The sequence below is a fragment of the Cyprinus carpio genome, chromosome B13, assembly GCF_018340385.1.
Source record: "Cyprinus carpio isolate SPL01 chromosome B13, ASM1834038v1, whole genome shotgun sequence".
Lineage (NCBI taxonomy): Eukaryota > Metazoa > Chordata > Actinopteri > Cypriniformes > Cyprinidae > Cyprinus > Cyprinus carpio.
In genome coordinates, this window is record NC_056609.1 from 23,369,308 (window position 1) to 23,394,165 (window position 24,858).

Sequence of the window (24,858 nt, forward strand, 5' to 3'; positions counted from 1 at the left end):
GGCCTTGTTCTCTAGATATCAGCAGAGGTTATTGAAAAACCAGTTGACCATTAATGAATCAGACTCTTACCATTCTCTGACCACTCAAAACCTCCAGCAAGTCCAATAGTCTGCTTCCATCTCTGAATTCATTGAAAAGATCCACCACTGTAACTGGAGGACTCCTCTGAGAGAGCAAAATGAAATATTACATATTAAACACCAGAACGCACACAATATATCAATTCATAACTAAACCATACAGGCACAAATAAATTTCTGGGTCATATATCACCTCAAAATTAAAATAAAAAAACTAACACTTCACTTAAAGCCTTTATGTATAATGCATTATAAAGGGTTATTAAAGGGTATAATGCATTATAATTATTTATAATGTGCATTGTAATACATTATATCTTGTAAATAAGTATAACCAAATTTAAATTCATAGTGTAACAATGAACTGATAACTGTTATAATGTATTAACTGTGATTACAATTATTCATGAGATTGCACAATTCATTACACGGCGTAACTCATGCATTAAAACTATTTTTATAAAGCATTATACATAAAAGCTTTAAGTAATGTGTTACCAAAACGTTTTTCATTTGTTTATTACATTTAAGCACATTTCCCCTCAAATCTACCCAAAACGTTTATGTGTAAAATTATATCGTTTGGAAAATTGCTTAGTTTCAATTTGTATCCAATTTGTTAGGTAATGCATTCACAGCAATTTTTTTAGACATGTCTAGAGGACAAATCAAACAAGCTTGTGTGAACTTATCCTGTTGAAACCTTTTACATAAAACTGAGAGCTCCAGACATTAGTAAGTGTTTGCTGGGGATACAGAGAGGAAAGCATTATGAAATAATCTAAAATAACACCTCTTATCCGTCCTCTGTTCATGCACGTAACTCGTCAAGCCATGTCAAACAGATTGTGTCATTTGCTCACTTTATAAGTAGCTGTGGGTGTGAATATGTGTGTCCACAAGCATGTGTGCTGAACAACTCCTGTTGCTGTCTGTCTTTCTGGCCCATGTCTGAGAAGATTATATTTACCCCCTGCCCACCCCTCTTTCCCTTTCCGCTATTGGAGAACCTGCAGGAATGACCTCTACCAAAAAATCTCTCCATGTCAGTAATTTATCTGTTATTTAGTTGCACTTACTCACTGTCAATACACTTGATTAAAAGTAATGCAAGTAAGGTCCATGATGATTCAAATAAACGCAACATCACTATTATAGCTTTTCTAAGTCAGGTTTAGGAGCTCTTGAACTTTGACCCTCACCTTAGACAGCTGGGCATTGATCCAGTTCGTGAAGGTTCTTTTCTGAATTTGCTCCTGCTCAACTGAAGGCAAAACAGACAGGAGAACATTATGAAAACCAGCATGTAGAAACATAGGGAGTGAACACACCTTACAACTACACATATGATTTGCAGGATTGAATCACTGTGCCGTGTTCACATCAATTCAAACAATGTCTAAGAATAGATCTTATAAATGCATGAGGAAGAAACAGGTGCATTTGTATTCACCCATAACATTTTGGAGGGTATAAGGACAATGGACAGGTTTGTCTTTGGCAATTTTTATATATTTAATACATGAAATGAGTATCAATGGCATAACCTTTTACCCCAATTAAATTAAATTTAAATAACATGTTTTAATCTGTAGAAGAATAAACGTATCTAAAATCTGATAGAAAAAAAAACACTTGTTTGAGAGTGAATTCATTCATTCTTTCATCCAAATTTTGTCATAATAATGTGCATGCGCTCCACATACATGAAATGCATTACAGACCTAAAAGTAGTCACATCAAATAGAGTGCCGTTTACGTTTACCGTTATAAAGTTCCACAAAGTCAGTGAGCTCATCAGCTGTGTGAAGAACATCTTTCTCCTCCATTCTCTCACAATCCACTTCTTTCATTCTTCTTCTTAAACAAGGACCTTAAAATCTCTCACAATATGACCAAGTCTACACCACTGTTTTCTCAGTGTTGACAACTGAAGCAACCAATGAGACAAACCTGACTGCCAACCTGACTCTCTCTGCCAGCCTGCGGTGATTCTAAAAGAGCTCTCCCTCATTAACTGCTAAACATGGCCATGCTCACTATGAATAAGACTCTCAGGTCAGTTATCAGGATAATGTCTCAGAGATGGGGCTCTTGACTGACTGACCCATAAAGAGAATGAGAGAATGTGTGTTTGAATAGATTCCTTGACAAGACTGGAAGGGTTTGACAATCACTGTTTACACACTCCTTTATCAGCAGCACAGGATGAGGGAAAGCTTTGAAATGGTTAAAGTTATCAGCTGACACCCACACTAAGTTTCCTAGGGATTTATTTAGAGTTCGGCTATCAAATACTAACACGCTTTTACACTTGACACAGCTGACCCACGGTCATTTCTACCCTGGAAACTGATATGTCAAGCACTGAAGAAGTACATAATAATGTATGTTGTTTTATTACACAACAGGTATAAGGAACCTGCAGACAAATTGAAAAAAGACCCATAACAAAGGTAACCATCTTATGAACGTATTTTCTTATAGTAATAAAAATAAACATCACACTGATGTGTTTCAGTCAAATGTAATTAATGACATTTATAAATGACATCCACATGTTGTTTTTAAAAATGAAACTGCATGTTGCTAGTGTTGCTGTTAAGCAAAACAGATACTGACACAGGGATCAGATTCAGTTCCTGGGATTTGTCACCCACCAGAGACCTAGTCCAAAAGAATGAATCGTAACTAACAGACAACAATGAAAAAGAGGCCAAAAGAATATAGGGGAAGAAATGAGTGAGGCAAGTGCAGTGAGGGGAAAAACTGTGGCAGACACACAAACTTAAAAACTGAACCAGCCAAGTTGTTGATTCACCTCAGAAAGAAACAAAATCCTCCCAGCAAACACTCCCCTTTACTGATGACCTAATTCAAATGAACTCTACAGAAACACAATGACAGAAAAGACTGGAATGTTTCCATTGAACAAAGTTCATATCGTATAATCTAATTTGTTTTGGGAGGTGCAGTTCTTAACTCGTTAGAGACAACACCTCCCTTTCAGAGAACAAGAGAGGGAGGGGGAACAATAGTGAAACCATAGAGAAGAAAAAAGAAAAAAGAAAAGAGAAAATGGATGACAGCTTTTGAATGACACTTCATTCAGGCGGGACAGATTTGATGAACAAATGACTTTTGTAATGACTCACAGAAATAGTGAAGTAAAATCAAATACATTACTAGAACTGAAAACTCCACGATTACTGTAATCTGAAAAAATACTTTTAAGACAATATTGAACACTTATTTTATTTTTAAAAATCAATTTTCTGTAAGTTTGCGTGGCAAAAAATGTTATTTTTTCTTTGATACATATTATGTGCACCTCACCTTGTGATCCATGTTTCTTCTTATGAGACCTTGCAGATGGGTGTTCAACCCCGACAAAATGAGGCAACTTCTTTTTGTTGTCTTTTAAGGAGACATCAACAGTGGTGATTGCACAATGATGTTAAGATGTGCATGATAAAATAATATTAATGTCAGTTAAAAATGCACTAAATTGTATTTATGTCATTGCACACTGTCTGGTCCATCTATTTTCAGCATTTTTCAAAATGGGAACTGTCTGGTCCACTGTCTGTTTCAAACCAATTACAAACTCACCCATGCTGCTGTCAGCAGATTTGCTATTCCAGAATTATATCACTGTATTATCATCAGTTGTTGCATGTTGAAGTGTGCAGCAATGTTTCAGAAACCAGCCTCATCTTGCAATACAGCAAAGCAGTGCAAAACTCCCGCATTGAAATACTGGAGAACATATGTTAGCTGTAGAACTGAAAAGTACCGTAAACACACAGCACAACTTGCGTGGTAACCTTTAGCGAAGTAATTCAGGATCAGTGCCAGTACTGCAGGTTTTAAAAAAAAAAGCTCCACCTTTTACTTATGCTACACAACATGTCCACACAGGTGCTGATTAACACTTCTCCTTATGCAGTTCTACTGTATCCTCAGGGCTCCAGCAGTGATCAACATGTTAAGACATCGATTATTCAAAGATTCTCGAGAAACACAATTTCACCTGCTATCAGTTATTAGTAATTTACACTGATTTTTTTATTTCATTTCAGAAAACCAACAGAGAAAAATGACCAAAGTCATAATGAATGTTTTTTCTAATGATTTTAAAAATAAAAGAATGAGAACAAGTAGCCTGAAAACACATTAAAACATCAGTTCTTGGTAAATGAACGACCCCTCGACTCCACAATTGAGCAGTGAGCAATTATGTTTTTCAGAAGTAATTGCCTAAATTGTGTTCAATAGTTCACTTAAAAAAAAAAAAATTTGCCTTAAAGTTACTCATCCTCAGGCCAACCGAGAAGTGGATGACTTTATTTCTTCATTTGAACAGATTTGGAGAAATCTAGCATTACATCATTTGCTCACAAATGGGTGCCATTAGAATGAGAGTCTAAGCAGCTGATAAAAACATCACAATAATCCACAAGAAATCCATGTGACTCTAATCCAGTGCATAAACCAGTGCTTCTGGTTAAAATATGAGGCCTGTATCCATAATATTGCCTTCTTCTGTGAAAACGTCATCCTGTCTGAATCAGGAGAGAAATATGCACAGAAACAACACCACTCACCAGTAAAAAAAAAACTTCTAAACAAATGTTTTGGTGGAATTTGATTTTTAGAGGACAACAGGGGAGGACTTTTCCACTGAACAAAGCATTATTATCAATTGTGGAGTCAAGAAGCAAGAAAATGCCTTAATGTTGGATTTGTTTCTTGCAAACATGCAGCTTTTCTCTTCACATGATGTTTTAAGAGATGGACTATAGTTGTGTTGATTACTGTTGCATTATTGTGATGTTTTTTCAGCTGTTTGAACTGTCATTCTGACGGCACCCATTCACTGCAGATAATCCACTGGTGAGAAAGTGATGTACAGGTAATGCTAAAATGATCAGAATCTGTTCCAATCAAGAAACAAACTCATCTACATTCTGGCCTGAGGGTGAGTACATCTTCAGCAAATTAAAATTTTTGGGTGAACTATTCTTTATCTTCACATCCATATTACTTTACTCTCAAAACAACAACAAAGACACTACAACAGAGATAGCAAAGATTTTTGTGGATTCAAAAAAAATTAATTACATTTTAAAAAATGAATTACCCCCACCCTGCATTGTAGAAAAACACTTTTGTGCAACTCTTCATGACACTTTATTTACATCTGTCTGCTACCAAACAATCTGCAAAACACATGACCATGCATTCTTTATGCATTAAGTCATTTATTTAATACCACAGCATAATGTGTTTGGGTGTATGTATGTGTGCGAGAGAGATTTTAACCCATATCATTTGGAATCACTAATAAATCACTTTAATCTGCTTTTGAATAAACAGATGAAGAAGTTTGTTGAATGAATGAATGAATGAATGAATGAATGAATTCATAGAATCATCCATGAAGTCCAAACAAGAAGTGAAAATGATTGCAATATATACAATTCGATACTGTCAAACCTATAACAGATAATGACACACCAAATCAGATATGAGCAACATTTTATTTTAGTTTTATGCTCAAAGCTCCAATCTGACCTTGCAGTAGTATGTGGACATCATCGATGTCCAGTGGGAGTGAGCCACGTTCATCGGGCAGGTCTCTGGATGTCCTTTGTGACGTCATGGTTCCCATGGAAAGAGGTCAGCTGAGAACAACCAGAGGCATTGCAGCATCTGTGGAGAGGACAGATGATGTCTTAGCTGTCCAGGTTTACACTCTTAAGAATAAAGGCGTTATCTCAAAATGGTGTTTTCACAGATACCATATAAGAACTATTTTTGATTCTCCAAAAGAATGTTTGCGTGAATATTTTTTCTTAGTGTGAAAAACATTTTAAAATACTTTAAAATCTTTCTTTAATAATAACATACCTTTGACACAGGGTCCTTTCTGTTACGCATTTCTTTTTGACTCTGTAACTTTTATTAAATGCTTGTTTTGAAATTTAAAGAAGCATTTCTATAAGAAGGGTATACTAGACTTACAGAAATATGATACAATATTGTCGAGCTGAATATTTACAACATAACAAAATAACTTTTTTAAACAATCTTTTGAAAATAGCAATTCCATTGCTAATACTGGTTGTTTATGCTGGTATTTTCCTGCCAAAAATCTATTTGAGGACACCAAATCAATAAACTGAGTACTACTTAAAGCAATATTCTCAAAATATATTTTGGCTGATTTTTCATATTAGAGGTCACAGTAAAGCAATGGCACCCTCTGGGGAGCCAAAACTGCCAGTTTTTTTCAGAATCTGTGAGGCATTTTTAAACTTATCAGCATAAAGATTAAAGAGTAAGGCCAGGTTTCACAGACAGGGCTTAGCCTAAACCAGGACTAAGCCATAGTTCAATTAGGACATTTAAGTAATTTTTATAAACATGCCTTAGAAAAAAAGCATTACTGGTGTTCAACTTAAGACAAAACAAAGCACTGACATGTTTTAAGATCAGTCAGTGCAAGTTTCTTTCAGATGAAACAGCTCAGATTTACATTTTAGTCCAGGACTAGGCTTAAACCTTATCTGTGAAACTGGGGGTTTAAGTGTTTGATAAATACAAATTTCTCATACAAACAGTAAAATCAGAAAGTCATGGCAAAATGTCATTGCTTCAATCGTTCTGTGACCATGTGAATGCGTGCCCTTGCAGCACAATGTGACTCTGTTAGAGAACAGAGAGATGGAAGAATGTGTGCTATCCTGAGCTGGACTAACAGGAACGAGAACACCGAGAGAAAGAGAGTGAGTGCACATACTGGCATAATACCGTGGAATAAAAAAACACAGCAGGCATTAACACAGCCCAGACACATTCCCAGAGATCAAACAAATCTGTGCATTATGTCTGAATCAGAGTGCTGGGATCACAGTCAAATCACACTAAATGACTAAGAGAGTTACATGGAAACTTCATCCACATGAACTGACCACAACAGCATCCAAAGCATTTCACACGTACAGAACGCAACACTCCCACAGGACAATCCCCTAAGCAGAGCACAGACAAATCTTTTATGAGAACATATGTCACTGTGCCTATCCTGACAACTACAAAAACATTGACAAAGAACTGAAGTGTCTAAAACCACCTATGTTTTATATTTATAACAGAAATCAAAACAATAAGTAACAGTGCTCATCCCAAGAGACAATGAAAGTTGTAAGTAGTAACTCTTAGCAGGTTGGCATACAGTGGCATACCAAGCCAATGGCAAAAAATTGCATATACAGTATTATCTCTATAATAGTAGTAACATATGTTATTATTTTTTATTTAAACTGATAAAGACGTTTCAGTTTAATTTAATGAGTATTTATCCGAGTTGCATTCACAGGCAGCAGAGGCGTTCCGCACGCGGTCCGGAATAACCAGCGTGACCTCTGACACGAAATGCCTTGAGCTCGAGAGGGGCGTTGCGTGGGGCCCAAAATAGCTCTGGCTCGGGCACGCGTTACAAGTACGGAACAATATAACACACGTCAATATCAATATCAACTATCAAACACATACCATACACAGTTCTACTGCGTGGTATGGCTTTATTTGAGTACTGTCAGTACTCTTTTAAACTGAGAGCCCCAGTAGGCTATAGCCTAGGCATATTATATAAAGTGGCTTTAGTCTATATTTATTTTTTTGAATTTAGGCTATATTATAGTACTGATATAACGTTTTGAACTCTCAGAAAAAAATTAATAACAACAAAGACAATTAATACATTAAAATAAACATGGTGTTAAAACGATTGAATCTAAGTTATGCGTTATTCAGTGACCTTAGATTTGTCAAGGTGGGTCTGTTCAGAAGAACTCAAACTCTACTTACATGTTTGGCAAAGTATGAAACTGACTTTAAATGTCCACTTGCACCAGTGATGAATGTTTTCCGTCGTCAGCTAAAATAACGACAAAAACAAACCGTTTGGGAGTTCTTATGACTGCGAGTGAAGCTCGTATATTCCCTCCCGTTCCCAGCTGAGTTTACCGGGAGAAGCGACCGGGCGGCGGAGTGAAACCCGACGCGCCCGCGGGGGTCTCTAATTATAACGACCACTCAGAGCAGCGCGTGGACCTAAAGAAGTAGGCTATAGCATACAAACCAGTAAATTAACACCATCTCTGTAGATCAATAACTGCACGGTGCGAATTATGAGGGTTTTTGTGCAGATCACCTACCAACGCTTTGAGATGATACTATTGAACGCTTTAGCCTCTCCGAAGGAAGTCAAAACAGGGTTGATCTTTGTAAAAGATAATGCAAGTTTCAAACAAGTTGGCTATATATAGGCTACTATAGCTTTCAACATGGGAGTTCAACCAAGTTTCAGTATTTATAAATGTTAAAATGAATGACTGAATGGGGTTACATTATCCAAATGTAGGTACAATTTCGCTAGAAAATGCCCTAGGTGCACTTGCGCATAGTTTTTCAGGTAGCATTGCAGCATCTTGGAGACGTTGCCACAGTTGCTCTGGAATAACTGACTTAAAACCACTTTTTAGCTGGTTAAAATACTAAGTAATTTTACAACTCATATGTGTTTATATTTATTAATTAATCATACGAAGCCTATTAAAGAAGCCCAAATTTATTGCAGAATTCTCACTGAATAGCCCGCCAGTGTATACCTACATATACAGGAAACAGGATGTGGATACTGATGCAGGACTAAAGGGAAATGCTGCGGGAGAACATCATCACTATGTTAGTCAAAGTCAAATTATTTGTAATTAGATCATGTTAGGTTTACCAAAACCTTCCCAAATTGACCACTGGGCGTCACTGTGGCATAATTTTAGAAATATTTGTTTGACGTTACTTGAAGATGGAAGATGGTTTATATTATTTAAAGCAAGTAGGCTAGTGTTTTGTGTGCATATTTATACAAATATAGCAAATATATATTATGTATTGTGCATGATAAACTAGGCAATATGTGTTTTACCAGCAGTTTGGTTTCTGTTCTACTGTTGTTTTCTGTGCCTGTTTGTCATTCATGAAATCCAAACCATTTTTTTCTAATTTAAGAAGAAGAAGAAGAAGAAGAAAGGAATAAAGAATATTATAAAGAAAATTATTTTCAAAGAAAATTAACTTGGCAAAATTGTCATCCTGCCTCCTCAGGTGTCAATTATATCAGACCTTTCTGGAAAAGCACTTCTTAGATTTTGACACTATGTTGTCATGGAAATTATCGGACTAAACTCTAACTGTTTGGAGCCTGACGTCTCATTTAACCTGTCCTGACACCTCCTGGAGCCAGGACTCACCACAGCCCACAAGATGGATGGATGAATAAATGAATACATGGATTAGAGGATGAATGTGTTTCCCATTCTCTTCCATGTGGATGACTCCGAACAAAAGGAGGTTCTTTCCTCTTCATTAAGTTAATGGATGTATGGCTGATGTACCTGAGCAGCAGATAAGACGTGCACAGATTTCAGAGCCTGAGGGGCTGGATCAGTCTCCACACACATGGACTCACCGGCTCCTTCCCTGTTTGTCTTTGGTCTTATGTGACATCTCTTTATTACTGCTGGATGCAGTTGATGCAACAGAGACAGCCCCATGTGTTTTAGGTGGGGTTGGCAGTGTCGTTTCTAATAAATTACAGATTTGTGCAAGTTCAGAGTCAGATGAACTTCAGGAGAGGTGATATCAGGACTGGAAGTGAGATTTCTCGCTGATTCTGAAGAGTTTAGCTGTGCTGCATCTGCCATCGAGGTATCTTTGACATTGCTGTAACTAAGACAAACAGAAGATAAGTGTGTTTTATTAATTATTTTATTAATTACTGTTATTTTGTAAACAGATCACTGGAATCAGCAATGGCTCCTCTGAGGTCTGGGGCACAGGGGTAAGAAACCCGAATGCTCCTTTTTACAGCTTACATCTTAGCATAGTTTAAAAATGTAATTTTTATGATTGATTTTTCAAGGGTAAAACAGTAAAACAATAATGAAAAATAAATAAAAATCTAAATTTTGGATTTTGTAAGATTTCAATCAAAATTAAACTAAAATTGTGAAATCTTATTACAACGTAAAATTTCTTTCCTACTTTAATATCATTTAAAATGCAATTTATTTCCTGTGATACCAAAGCTGAATTTTCAGTGTCACATGATCCTTCTAATATGGATCAGTCTTCTAATAAAATCATTCTTCTTATCATCGGTGTTGAAAACATTGAAACTTAATGTATTTTTTCTGTGCAAGCTGTGATACTTTAATTATTTGATGAATAGAATGTTCAAAATAATCGATTTGAAATAGAATTATAAATGACTTTACTGTCACTTTGGCCAATATTATGCACCCCTGATGTAACAAAGTACAAAAAAAAAACCTGACCTCTTTTGAATGGTAGTGTACATGCTAGGATTGATACAAATTTTACAAAACAGTTCTAATGTGATCTTTATATAAGTAAAAGAAAAACAGCTCTGTTTTCATGGATCATTACAACTCAGATTATACACTTATGTTAATCAAAAGTAATTGCTTGATTTTTTTGCAACCTACAGAGCATTTAACACTTAATCATTCTTCTGAGACATGCGGCCTCATCATGAACTTTTATTCTTTCTGTGGTAGACTTTCTCCTGTAACTCTGTGCTGTGTGACACTGGCTGTTTGGCTGTGTTGTGGCGCTCATACTGAGGCTTCTGTGCTCAACCTGAAGCGTTTCATCGGCTGTGCAGTCAGAGAATTCACCTTTCTGGCCCGTAAGCCGGGATGCAGTGGGCTGCACATCACCACTGATGCCTGCTGGGGACGCTGTGAGACCTGGGAAGTAAGACTGATACTATTAGCTTGTAACAAACATGCTGCAAAAGCTCTTCTCTCTTTTTATGTGAGTATATTATACTCACATAAAAAGAGAGAAGAGCTTTTGCAGCACACCTGCAATGTGATCAGTACATAATCAAAATGATATAAAAAATGTCAAGGTGATAATACTTAATTACAAGAAATTGCAATTAATTAATAGGGTTTTTTAATTCACTAATATATCAAATTAAACCCCATATACTGTATATTCATACTGTAGTAGCTTAAATAATAGACATGGTGATTTTACTTTTATACAAACTGAAGCAGAAAAAAAGGTTTGACTATTTCACAAAAATACAAAGATATTATGCTATTTATTTTACAATATAATTTGCATTTGTATTATTGATTATGTTTGTAGGATTCGATTGATTTTTAATTTTACACATAGAGCAGTTGAAAGCACTTTAAGACCAGAACTCATTTTGACCCAAATAATCATTTTCCGAGAAGGAAAAAAAAAACTTAACAGCTTTTCCTTTAGTGCTCTTAAAAGAGAGAGGCGGAGAACCTCTGTGGCTGATTGCTAGAAATTAAATGGAAAAATAACAGAAAATAGAGAAAAATGGTTGAGATATTGCAGTCAGGCCTGGCTTTTTTCCTGTTGGTTTCTTCTGTATTTTTTGGTTCATGACGATTTTCTACAAAATATGTTTTACATACATAATTTTTTACTGCTTTTAATTATTGATGAGCATATCTGAAGGAAAGTGACTTTTTACTTTCCGTGAATAAAAAACTAAAGAAATCAACGATCATTCAGGGCTGTTGCTCCTAAACTATGGAATTCTCTTCCTAGATCACTCTGTCTTGTCAATAACCTGTCCCAATTTAAATCACTGCTCAAAACATATTTGTTTTCAGACTGCTACCTTTTTAAGTTGGCTTCTGTTTCATCTGCCCTATATACATATTACTCATCTGATGTCCGGAGTTCTCATTATTTCCTGTATTATTGTTTGACGTTATCCTCTGTATTATTTGTTTGATGTTATCTTTACATATTGGATGTTTATTGTAAAGTGTCCTTGAGCTCTGGAAAGGTGCTATATACATAAAACATATTATTAACTACTTTTATTACTCAAAAATGTAACTAAATGTAATCTAAATCATCCTTACTACATTAGGCTGTTCAATTTAAGAGTCAGATCAGGATAATATTCATTTTTGAAGAAAAAAGTGCCTTCAGGCACAAATTTCACTTCCAGTAAATGTTATTTGGGTTGGAATAGTCATTTGAGACATTATTTAACATGTTTAATTAAAGATTCTACAGTATATTATTAAATATTAAAATTAAAAGATGCTTTTAAGTCTACAGTCTATCTAAAAAATAAATCAGTAGCCCAGATGAAAAGTCCTCATTATGATATCAGTCTGACACACACCCTTCCCTTCACCTGTCAATCACTGCAGAAGCCCGTCCTGGACCCGCCCTTCATCGAGTCACACCAGCGCGTGTGCACTTATAACGAAACTCGACTGGAGACGGTGCAGCTGCCAAACTGCTCAGCAGACGTGGACCCGTCCTACACCTATCCCGTGGCCCTCCGGTGTGACTGTGGGGTTTGTCTCACTAGCACCACTGAATGCATCACTTCGGTCTGATATGCTGGAGAAATCAGCCTCCACTTAAAACACCAAAGATGTGCTCTGCAGGAATAAAATGAATCAAAAATCTATCTGTTTGTTGTACTCTACATGTAGGAGATATTTTACCTTCAAATGATCACCGTATGTTACTTTCTCATCTTCTTTGTACTTTCCTCCTCCTTTTTTTCCTGAAAAGAGCAAAAGTGAATAAAACTGCAAACACCACGCCTGTGGTCTCCTGTCGTAACTTGAAAAAAATCTTGTAGCTACAGGGCATAAGCCATTAAATTATGTAACATTTTGTGTTCTGTCCTGTTCTTTTAATTGAGACCGAAAAACTTCTACAAATCCCCATGCAGTAGCATTTAAAAATGTTATTAAACTGATCAAAAGTGACAGTAAGGACATTTATAATGTTACTAAAGATATCTACATTATTACAAATGAATTGTTCTTTTGAACTTTCTATTTATCAAAGACTTTTTTCTTATTAGAATGATTTCTGAAAGATCATGTGACACTAAAGACTGCAGTAATGGCTGCCGAAAAATCTACTTTGCCATCGCAGGAAAAAAAACACGTTTTAAAATGTATAAAATAAAAAAAAGGTCATTTAATTGTTATACTATTTCACAAAATGAATGTTTTTACTGTTTTTTTTTTTAATCAAATAAATAAATGCAGCTTTCGTGAGTCTAAGAGATTTCTTTCTTTAAAAAAATCTTACCAACCCCAAACTTTGAACAGAATGGTATTTCCATATAAATTACCTTAAATAATCATACTGTAAATAAACAAGGGGATTTAAAAAATACTGTATAATGACCACAGTGCATGATGGGTATAAAAAAGGTTTTCTTATTAGGTTTTCTTATTTTTCAGGAGATTTGTTGGCTGTTTGTTTTGTAGACAGTAGAGGCAAATGTCCTGTGACTACGACACACATCCATATGTGTGATAAAGAAATCATTAGGGGGTCCCACCACCTGCTCAATGCTACTCTCATCTCAATCACTGACTCATAGTGTAATGCCATTTATATATTTACCACCTGCTCTTGCCTTTCCATCTCAGGCTAACCAGACACACTTTTTCTCCATTTAAACTTTAGTGTATTTACTTTACATTTGCTGATCACACACACACACACACACACATGAGAATGAGAATATATAATTTTCTTAGAATCCTGCAGCGCTGAAGACTAATTTTTCTGAATTCTGCGTTATTGTGAGTTCACATGTCTCAGCAGTCCCTGCATGATAAATTATTTAAAACCTCACTAATGTGAAAATGATGTGAAAACATTTTCCTCTCCTATTCTGGCATTGTATTGAGATAGCACATGATTATTACGGTTTCCATTATAAACCTGAACACTGTGTGTTGGAACTGCACTGGAAATTACATTAAGGGCCAAAAGTTTAATATAGTTTCACTGAGTTCCATAATCGCAAATGTGTGCAGATTACTTTTATTGATTTTGCTGAGATAAATGGGGTGTTTTCTTCACAAGAAAAGGACAAAAATGTTGTCTACCATTGTGATGAAGATGCACTTAAAATAAGGGCAGCTGTTTTCCCTAAAATAAAATAAAATAAAATAAAACTTTTGACATTACCTCTCAAAATACTGCAGACAACCTCAAATCATTTTTTCAAATAAATCTTCCAAGGATAATTATAAAATTAAAAAAAAAATTGATTTGTAAAGGATCATGTGACACTGAAGACTGGAGTAATGGCTATAGGAAAGAAGAAATTTCCTTTTAAAATGTATAACAGTACAAGACAGTTACTTAAACTGTTATAATATTTCACAATATTACTGTTTACTGTACTTTTGATCAAATAAATACAGGTTTGGTAAGCATAAAATACTTTTTTTTTAAAAATGTATCAACCCCAAACTTTGGAATGTAAGTGTGTAAATTATCTTGAAAACCTGTAGTAAATGTTGAGGTAAATGTGGTGGTTTCTTCACAAGAATGGGACACAAATTCAGATCACTTCAATGAGATGTTAAAACCAAATTCTTAATTTTGAGTCGTGCAATATAAAGTGATTTTAAATCGCAGTTACAAGATACTATTTTTTCCCCATTTTCAGCTCCTTGGCAAAAACTGTGTGTGGGGATACAAGAGGGGGCCTCCAAAAAAGGCAGATGCCTTAGGGCCATAATCTATCCTTTCTTTTTGTCAATGTTGTTCCCAGAGATTTTGCTGCTACGGTAATGTTGGCATGTACGATATTCACCAGCATTCCCAGAAATGTCAAACCTCCCCCAATACTGCCTTTGGCGCAGATTAATTGCCAAAATTACCCTTCTGTCAAATCACTTCCATTCAATTAACTGTCAACTAAACAAACTCTAAATCTGGCCCTACTTATGGACAAGACAGGTTCTTTCAAACAACTCCAGGCGTTCGAGCTGACAAGTACAGATCCAACCAAATGAGCTTCTAAATATAAGCAAGAGAGAAAATTATGGGAAGCACTGTACAGTTGTCTTACACAACATTGTCTCTCACCTTTATGTTCATTCATTTTTGGTCTTTTTAAATACTATTATTTCATAAGTTTCAAAGTAAATCATAATGAAAATGTTTGTGATAACCAACTTTTATCACTCTGAACTCTGATTCTGAACTCTCTCTATACAACCAGGCTTATCTATTTTTTGAAAGGCAGTGATTTTATGATTGTGTTCCTATACTGCAATGCTTAGTAGCATTTTAAGGCTTACAGAGCTATCAGTTTCAATACACATTTTTTCAAAACACAAAGAGATTGACAGTGACAAGAAAAGGAGAGTTAGGCCATGTGATCCTGTAATATTAGCTTGCATGCAACTACATTGCTACAGAGAATTGTCTGATATCTAGACAACCTGATCAATAAGAATCTGATATTTTTCATTCATTGTAATTGCAATAGCAAACTTCAGAATGGTTGTCAATGCTGAAAGCACCGGTCGTTACTGTATTTTCCAGCAGTGGCTAACTATGCTAACTAAAAAAAAACCTTTACCCCTAGGACTTTCTCCTGATTAAATGTGTCTAATGATCAATAGAACAACAGCTCATTAAGACACTGAGACCAAGCAAAACTGGAACTATTCAGTACACAGAAGGCAGACCTCATGTTATATTCAATACAGCACAGTCTTTGGTTTTACATTCAAAAACACACATTACTACTGAAATGGGCTTGTCTGAAACAATATTTATGGGTGTGTGAGTTTATAAAAGGATATAAAAGCACAAAACTGATATTTTAAAACCAGGCCAATCCCAGATCTTTAGCAAGCTCAGCAAAAAGAGAGACAGAGTGAGAGATAAATGGATTGTAATAACAGAATCTTGAGGGCTTGATGCCAAGCTGCAGCCCCGCTACCTGAAAACTGACTTCAGCCGAGAGCTTCATCTGTCTTTCTTTTGTAGAGAACTGGATCAAACCAGCAGGACCGTAATATAGAGAGCTGCACTCTTAACCTGTGCAGGTACATTTAACTCTCTACTACCTGGAAACAAAGAGGGAGGGAATATTAAAATATGATTATGATTAAAATGATAAAAAATAAAGGAAAAATGAAAAAAAATTATAATATAAAAAATAAAAAGAAATACAATATATGTGCATATACATATGTGATCCTTCAGAATCATTCTAATATGCTGATTTGCTGATTTATTAATAATGTTGAAAACATGCTGCTTAATATTTTTGTGGAAACATTTTTTCAGTGATTATGCTTATTTTTTTTTTGGGAATTTTTTTAATATATATATAGAATTTTATTAAAATTGATTTTTTAGCAATATAATATACAGTTATAAAATTTAATTATATTGTATTTTTTATATTTTATATATATATTTAAATTTACATTTTAAAATGTATTAAAAGTGACTATACACAACATATATTTTTTTGAGAAGAAATAATCCTTAAAATGTATTTAAAAGTTTTTCAGACCCCAAAATATGTGTGTTTTGTACACAGTAGCTTTTTAAAAGTAAACACAACAGTGGTAACACAACAGTACCTTTAAGAGGATATAATCCTTAAGACCTTTTTCAGATTTGGTTTTCACTGTCATTGTGGTGTCCTGATCTGCAGAGTGATCTTGTTTTGCTGAAGAGAAGACAATGGTTAAGTAGCCCAGATGTGTTTCAGTCATGTGCCTTCCAGTCCTAATATAAGGGACTTTGTTCTGAGAGCTAAAAATATCATTTATAATGTTATCGTGAATATGCGAACAAAACGTTGCAGTTTACTCTTACAATTATAATTTTTTATTTACCATTTTTTATTAAATCAACAGATATACAGTGGTGAAGCTGCATTTCAGGCCCAGAAGCTGCTACTGATGCTATATAAAATAAAACAAACCCAATAACATTTAGTGGAACATAAATGAAGGGCATAAAATCCTACACACTTCAAAATCCTTGACCAGAAAATCAGAAATGAAAACTGACACATGTAAGTTAAAATGTATAGAAAGACAGACAAAAAACAGACCTGTCCAACACTGATAACCAATTTCTTCAGCTTTATCTCAAGAGTGATGTTCAGGTCCTTTAAGGCAACGTTCTTGAGTGCTGTTAAAATCATTCATGCATACGTAAATGTTTCAAACACAACACATTCTTCCTCAGTGATCTGTCATGCTACATTTTGTTAAAAACCTGAATGTACATTATGGTGATATCAAGACAATCAACAGTCTCTTTCATTTACACATTGAAAATAAGCATTCTGTGAGAATAAATAGATCTGCATGCAGTTAACTGCATAATATACAAGCATTTAAATATCAATTGTACAGACGTCATCAGGGTTGTACATTTTTGGCAAGCCAGAACCCAGCTGGACATGCATTATATATACAAACTCACGCTGAAAAGGGGGGAAAAACAATAATTCCTGCATTACTTCAGTGTGCAAAAAAAGTGCTGATTGAACATTAAAAAGCACTAAAATTAAAAATCCTCTTATTTTTGTATTTCTCAGTACATGCCACTGTACTCTGATGGGGTTAGAGTTCCTGTCAGTTATTTAGATCCAGAAACCAACTCCTGTTCCCATACAGATGTTCAGATGTCAGTTTTATCCTCAAAAATCAGAAGCTAGAAACCACCTCAAGCTCCTATTTTGGGCGTTCCTGTGTAAGCTGCAGATACAGGTGCCAAATTTGGATGCATCAAAGCCCCAGTGATGCTACAAATGCTTCATCTCAAATGCTTATTGAATGCAAAGTCTGTTTTCCTATGGAAAAACCTCATCCTTTTCAGAGTCTGGCGTACTGAGTGTGGACACTGGGATGTTGCCTTGTGCTTTGAGTTTGGGTCTGTGCATTTTTGGGGTTGGGTCTTCGCTAGACGTGGGCTTTGAAGTCTCTAAAAGCAGCCTGAGAATCTGTCCAACCCGTTCCTCTAAAACTGCCATCCTTCCGTTCAGAGCTTGGATCTCTGTCCGCAGCTCCAGCCTCGCCTCCTGCAGCGAGGCCTGAAATGAGCTCTCGCTACTGGGGTAAAAATCCTGGGCCTGTCCTTCTCCTCCACCGACTCCAGGAACAGGGCTCTGGGGTTCTGAAACCCTATCCAGTCTCTGATCGCTGTAAGTCAAGCCGCTATCCCAAGAGTCTGTTTTGCGAAGTGAATTCTTCCTGGATGTTCCAGCCTCCTCAACACTTTCTATCTGAACTTTGACTTCTGGCAAGATGCGATCCATGGACACAGCTTTAGCTGCATTGTTCAATCCCTCCTTCCTCTCATCTTCTGGAGGTGAACCAGGGGCAGCCATGTTGTTTTTCAGTCTCATCCAGCCACGGGCAGTTCCTGCGGGTTTGGTCCGTGCTGTGTTATTCACTTTGAGTCGATTTGCGACTTGGTCACCACTGGCCATGGCAGGTTTGAGTTCCATGATGTCGCGGTTGTTCTGCTTGACTGAGTCGCCCACTTTAGGGTAGGCCAGGCAGTTCTGGATGGGTGTGATTTGGGAAATGGTGACCACGCTACTGGTGGACCCATTCTGAACTGCGTGCAGTGAGTTCTGCATGAGGGAGGCGTGAGGTTTCGCCATGCGTGTGGGCTGCTGTAGATGCTGCTGATTCTTCTCTAGGTCCAGCTGGGCTGAAGCACCCTGGTTACGGAGCTCTTTCTGCTGTTTAAACTTCTGGAAAAGTTTTCGGACCGGGTGGTCCACAGGAATGGTGAGTGGAACTTCATTCTTTGAGCGCTGCCTCTCTTCTTCCTCCTTCTTCACATCGATGATTTTACGAAATATAAACTGGTAATGGAGAGAAGAAATACCATCAGTTCGATAGGAAATGGCCTCCTTGAGAATTTTGGAATCATCAAAACTTTAATTTACAGTGGAGATAAAAATCAGAGAACAACCTAAAGTTCCTAAATTTTGAGGTCACTGCTTAGAGCCCTATTTTAAGTTATCTTAACAGGAGTAAAAGTGCAGTTTTTTTTAAGCACATTTCATGTTTAATATATTCTGAATTGCAGTACAAAGACTTTAAATAAGATTAGAGAATTAGAGAACACTTTATTTGGTGTTAATCTCATGCAAATTACCTTAATTATCTGACAAACTCTATTTAACTGACCGCCTAACTTTCCAGTTTTCACTGACTTTGCAAGACGATGAGCAGTTCTAAACAGACTGAAACACTCTGACAGCAGGTTGTCAAGATGAAGGCCAATAGCAGCCATAGCAAGAGAAGATGGTCGTTCCAAGTCTGTGATTTCTAGAATATTTATTTTTTACAGTGTCACTAACTCTTTCAAGTCCCCCAAAAAGGCTGGTTATGCACTAAAGACAAATGCACGAGAGGACAGAATAAGGCAGAGACTCTCAATGGGCAATCGGTTCAACACTGCAGCTGGAATTGCTGAATTCATTCAAAGCAAGGGTCTGTACACTTCCTACTAATTTTTGACTGCTGTAACCTTCAGTTACCAACCTTTAACTAAATATTAGTTGTAATCTTTCTTCATGCAACAATCATTGCTGTTCTCTAATTTTGTGGTCTTTTCCACAAAATAAAAGGTTGTTTTGTAAAACACTGTTTTACTAGCATGGTATAGCCACAGTTAAAATTCCTTTAAATTTTGAATGATGAAGATTACATTATTTCTGAAAAAAATCAATTGTTCTCTAATTTTGATCTCCACTGTAGAAATACAGTCCTTTGGTATAATTTGACCAAATTCCTTGTTTGTAAGAGTAGAGTTACTAAAATTGCTTTTTCTATTATTTAAAAATCATTATCACAAAAATGGTATTAGAAAAGACAAAATGTTTGAATATTCAACATAAAATCGTAACATGAATATCAAAAAAGAAGTGCATTCCCCAGTATAAAAATTAAACATTTAACATATAATAACAGGAATTTCAGAATTCCAGGTTATTATTGAAAATGTGTACTGTGTTGGGAAAGAAATATTTAAATTATATATGTTTAATCTTCTTCTCCCACCATCACACTAAAGCTTCCATTTTGAGTCTTGCCATGGTCTGCCCACAGACTACATGTGTCTGGAGATTCAGTCTTAAATTATGCATCTGTTGTTCTCTTCACCCCCTCTTTGTCTTTTTCCTGCTTTTCTCAGATCACATCTTTTTATAATTTTTTCACCACATGAAAATCATCAAGTCCTTTACTGAAACTAATTTGTGGTGATAGATTCATTTAGTTCAGCTGATAATATTAATTACATGTGTGTCTTTCTCCCAAGTTAATGTAAAACATGAACAAGGTTGGACTATAGAAAAAAAACAGCTCAATTCGATAACAAACTGTTTGAGTAAACACTATAAAGGGATTTTTATTTTGTATATCAATTAAATAGACTTTAATATTTTTACATACAAAATGATCAAGCAAAAAAAAAAAGTTATATCTGTACCAGTACCATCACATATTGGAATTGAAAAAAAAAAAGAATCATTACTGACCACCAGATCATGTAATATTTTCTGTTACCCATTTGTGTCAATCATTATCTGTCTGTCTATCTATCGGTCTGTGCACTGCCATGTTGAACAGAATAAGGATGCAAAATCAACCTACAAATGGCTAACTTGTCTATTCACATTGAGCTGGGATAGGAACAAATTATTATTATTTTTTTTATCACCCATTTTCCTATTTTCTAAAGAATCTGTATTGTTTTGAAGAATCCATACTGAGTGTGTTTGACTCTTAAATCCGAACACAAACATACAAAACTGATGGATTAGTTCAGACACTGGAGCTCACAGAAAGAGAACGTCTGTCATTCTCTTTTGCCCTTTTTCTAAAAGTCAGCAAAACAAGAGCTGAACACTGCAACATTCTCTGTTTGAACATTACATTTTCTGTCCCACCGAGGCTTCGTTTGAGATCACACACCTTCCTCTGACACACAATGCTCCTGGTACAGCTTAGAGTTATTCACACAAAACCAATAGAAATGATTTAATGAGTTCCAATCACATAGGGAACTGTGGGTATTTGTGTTGTTTTTTTAATAACACTGGGAAATGAAAGCTCATTAGAACCTATTCCTCCTGACCCCTTTCAAGGCAGTAATTGCTTGTACGCCTTTTCAACACATCTGCAAACCAAGTTTTATGAACAACAAAGTAAATTTGATTTCACTAACTGTGGTAAAGCTGGGGATGTACTGGCCATAGGGAGCACAGTGATGCTGGGACTGTTATTTTGTAGGCTTGTCAAAATCAATTTAAACATACAAAGCAAAAACAAAGATTTGAAGAGAGAAAAGGTTCTGATATCTTCAGGCTGGTCCATTTATGCCAATGTTGTGGATTCGGACACAGAAAACATAGATAACCGCCTAAAGCAGCAAAGTTCTGTAGCCTGTCACTGGACAGTTAGTGTCTGGCCCCTGCTTTGACTGGTTTTTCTCTTTCTTCTTTCTGACCTCCATCGCTCCCTGTGCTGTGACAAGAGTCCTCAGAGAAAGGTTCAAATTAAGGCAGAATCTCTTTCACGATGTTGTAAGTGAACATAAACAAAGCAATTAGTGCATAAAGAGCATGTGAGTGGTTAGGAGAGAGAGGCTCTACTTAACTAAACCTCAAAAACATGAACAATTAATACTAAGGCATAAAAGTAAATGCAACCAATAGAAATAGAGAATATTTACAGCCTATTCTGTAATTCTCAATAAGTAAATGACATTGACTGCTGCAAAAGATGAGATAAAGCACATTATGATATTGTAATCGTGTACCCTCTTGCGGAAAGGACAGAATGCAAATTTGTAATATGCATATTCAGGTTTGTGAAATGCATATGGTAATATCAGAGCAATTAACATTGCCAGAAGGCATATTGTATAAACAATTACCGCACAACGAGATGCACGACAAAAATAACTACATGAAAATCTATAAATTCTTTCATATCATAAGAAAGAAGCAGAAGAATAGGCATTTATAAACTCATAAACTCCAGCCTCGGTCTGGGTCAGAGCCATTATCACATTCTTTACGGATCCGAAGCAATGATACGGTTCGAAATTTTCAAATGGACCGACTCACATTCACCTCAAAGGACTTTAGCATCTCACTGTGTCTAAACAAGAGACAGCGGTGGCTGACCTGACTGTCCTTCCCTGAAGGAATATCACACACAATGCACATCACAGCAATACACATCACAACTTCATGCTTTTTCTTGGAGTATTAAAGCACTCTGACAACATCCTTTTCATATTGGAATGGCTATTTTAAGATTCTACTTCTGATCTTGGAGCGACAGAGTGAAGGATTTGCGCTCTGGTGTGTGTTCACCTGCAACTGTCAACAGAATAAGAGAATGAGAGATTAAAAAAAAAAAAGCTGTTATGACACATGTGAGTGCTGAGGTCAGTGGAGCAATTAAAATACTCTAGCAACCACAAGACAGATATCATATATCAAATATACCAATATCTATCAGACTGTCTACCTCTGTAAAGACATATCTGCTTAATGAGGCCTTTGCTGCTTCATGAGGACTACTGGTTTGGATTAGATGCACTTAAATTAGTTTATTTTTTATTTCATTTTTTATCTTGCATTATTTTAGTATCTCTTTCTTTGTATTTCTTTTAAATTGTATAGCACTTTTGTACACTTTGGTGATTTTAAGGTGCTTTATAAATAAATTGTGATTTGATTTTTGCTACTTCATTTTTATTTTTTCAAAATTGTAATGCACTACCATTCAAAAGTTTGGTTTTAGTGATTTATAATAATAATAATAATAATAATATTCAGCAAGGAATACATTTAATAAATTGCTTAATTTTAAATTGTTTTAAAATAGTTTAAAGATGTTTAAGAGAAAGTAAGTTTATAATGCTACAAATTATTTTGATTTCAAATAAATGCTGTTCTTTTGAACTTTCTATTCATCAAAGGATCCTTAAAAAAATCTATCATTGTTTCAACAGGTTTTGAAAATAAGAACCATTACTGATATTTAAACAATAATGACTGAGCACCAAATAAACATATTAGAATGATTTCTGAAGGATCATGTGACTGATGACTGAAGCGATGGCTGCTGAAAATTCAGCTTAGCCATCAAAAAAATATATCTTGTAAAATATATTAAATGATTAATACAACCAAATTATTAATATAATAATATTTATATTATTTATTACTGTATTTTTGTTAAAAATGCAGCCTTGGTGAGCATAGGAAATCTTTCTTAAACATTGAAACACACATACACAAACACACACAGTATATATACTGTATACTGTATATATATAGAGAGAGGCACATCTATGGTTATTCTGAACATGTTACTTGTCAGTCCTTTCCAGTTTGAGTGTTTATTATGTGTGTGAAGCATTGAGGTTTGAGTGGCTTAAAATGACATAGAAGCCTGTTAGCAACACAATTGCATAACATAACTTGGACATACACACATACACATAAACTGCAATCCTGCAGTGGGGAAGCGTCTTTTCTCTGACGAGAGGTAATTGGCTCAAAATGTGTCCACAACGTTTACTGCTGAGAATCACTGACAAATGCTTCAGACCGTCTTACTGTCACATTAAAGTTAGGAGGAAACCAGGTGTGCTCACACACACATAACTCCTCCTCATTATATACTAATAGACAGTGTAACCCCATCTTAAATGTAAGAATCCCCACACAGGTGGAGAAATAAATTAGATTCCCTTGACATTACGGCAGCAAAAATATCACACACACAAGCTTTCAGATTTACAGCTGCCACATCACTCCAAGTCCCTTTCACGCATTATTGCCAGCAAGTGAAAAAGCTGGGCTGCTCCGCTCCTCCATCAATCTTTCACTCTCTAGAATGTTCTGGAAGCACTCGAGAGAGAGAAGCCATTATTCCAAAGAGAAAATCGGCAGGGGAGTCTCACCTTCTTGCCCGAGGACCTGTATGTGTGTGTGTGTGTGACGCTGTATGTATCCATGATTAGATAAGACGGATTTTTTTCTTGGTAAGAGCTCTTGGGGACCATCTGCCTGAGGGGAGCGAATTGGAGCATTTCATCTTTATCCGTTTGTTTGTGTGTGTGTGTGTGTGTGTGTGTGTGTGTGTGTCACTTCTTTCTATCTGTTTTCCATATATTTGTGTTTGTTTGTATTTGTGTATCTTGTGTTTTTTTATGTGTTTTATCTCCTGAGCTATTGAACTTAAAAACATCACTAATTAAACCACTAAACAGACCGAATGAAGATAAAGACAGGACTGAGAGGTAAAACAAATGAGAGGGATAGAGAGAGAGAGAGAGAGAGAGAGAGAGAGAGAGAGAGAGACAGAGAGACAGAAAGAAAGAAAGAGAGAAAGAGAGAAAGAGAGAAAGAAAGAAAGAAAGAAAGAAAGAAAGAAAGAAAGAAAGAAAGAATGAGAGTGTCTTGGGGGAATTCACTTAAAATGAATGTGCAGTCCACATTAAGCACCTGTTTCACTAAAGGAACTGCAATCAGGTAATGGTGTAAATGTTAAGGAATATATTATATTATATTATATTATATTATATTATATTATATTATATTATATTATATTAATTGTAAATTATTTTTAGTATTATTTTATATTATTTTAATAATTATAATCATTTTACAACACTAACTTTCTGTCGACACAATGTAAAGTGGTCTGGTTAAAATAATAAAACTACATCATTTTTGAGGCTATGTATATACAGCCAGCCTTTTTTATTTTTATTATATAATAAAAGTAGTATGCAAAATTATGAATTTGTATTAAGATGACCTAAAAA

At 35.6% G+C, this 24,858-nt stretch overlaps 3 protein-coding genes across 4 annotated transcripts in view; 1 reads left to right on the forward strand and 2 right to left on the reverse strand.

Moving 5' to 3' along the window:
* syne2b (spectrin repeat containing, nuclear envelope 2b) overlaps positions 1–8,142 on the reverse strand; it is a 93,152-nt gene extending 85,010 nt beyond the window's left edge. Inside the window, exons 1-4 of one of the 2 annotated variants that reach the window (XM_042737368.1) lie at positions 7,957–8,142; positions 5,659–5,796; positions 1,284–1,345; positions 71–166 (exon numbers count right to left, since the gene is read on the reverse strand). In XM_042737368.1, coding sequence (XP_042593302.1) covers positions 71–166; positions 1,284–1,345; positions 5,659–5,755 — 255 coding nt within the window. In that variant the 5' untranslated portion in view covers positions 5,756–5,796; positions 7,957–8,142. Of the gene's footprint in view, positions 1–70; positions 167–1,283; positions 1,346–3,417; positions 3,499–3,693; positions 4,220–5,658; positions 5,797–7,956 lie in introns of those variants that run through there. The other variant, XM_042737367.1, reaches the window with a different exon arrangement.
* Positions 8,143–9,643: 1,501 nt separating this feature from the next.
* Positions 9,644–12,791, forward strand: gphb5 (glycoprotein hormone subunit beta 5). The gene is made up of 4 exons (XM_019124299.2): positions 9,644–9,858; positions 9,947–9,991; positions 10,731–10,929; positions 12,390–12,791. The coding sequence occupies exons 2-4, from the start codon at positions 9,963–9,965 to the stop codon at positions 12,579–12,581; spliced, it is 420 nt and encodes a 139-aa protein (XP_018979844.1). The 5' UTR covers positions 9,644–9,858; positions 9,947–9,962; the 3' UTR covers positions 12,582–12,791.
* A 4,079-nt stretch (positions 12,792–16,870) lies between these two features.
* The window catches only part of LOC109111370 (potassium voltage-gated channel subfamily H member 5-like), a 42,328-nt gene continuing 34,340 nt past the window's right edge, over positions 16,871–24,858 (reverse strand). The window contains 1 exon segment of the mRNA XM_042737370.1: positions 16,871–18,862. Within this exon segment, the coding sequence (XP_042593304.1) occupies positions 17,840–18,862 (1,023 nt within the window). The 3' untranslated portion in view covers positions 16,871–17,839.

What these genes read in the sequence shown, in the direction of transcription:
- gphb5 (XM_019124299.2), top strand. Translation starts at nt 9,963, where the DNA reads ATGGCTCCTCTGAGGTCTGGGGCACAGGG. An exon ending in CTGAGGTCTGGGGCACAGGG is followed by an intron (nt 9,992 to 10,730) that starts GTAAGAAACCCG and finishes TTTCTGTGGTAG; the next exon opens with ACTTTCTCCTGTAACTCTGT. An exon ending in GACGCTGTGAGACCTGGGAA is followed by an intron (nt 10,930 to 12,389) that starts GTAAGACTGATA and finishes CAATCACTGCAG; the next exon opens with AAGCCCGTCCTGGACCCGCC.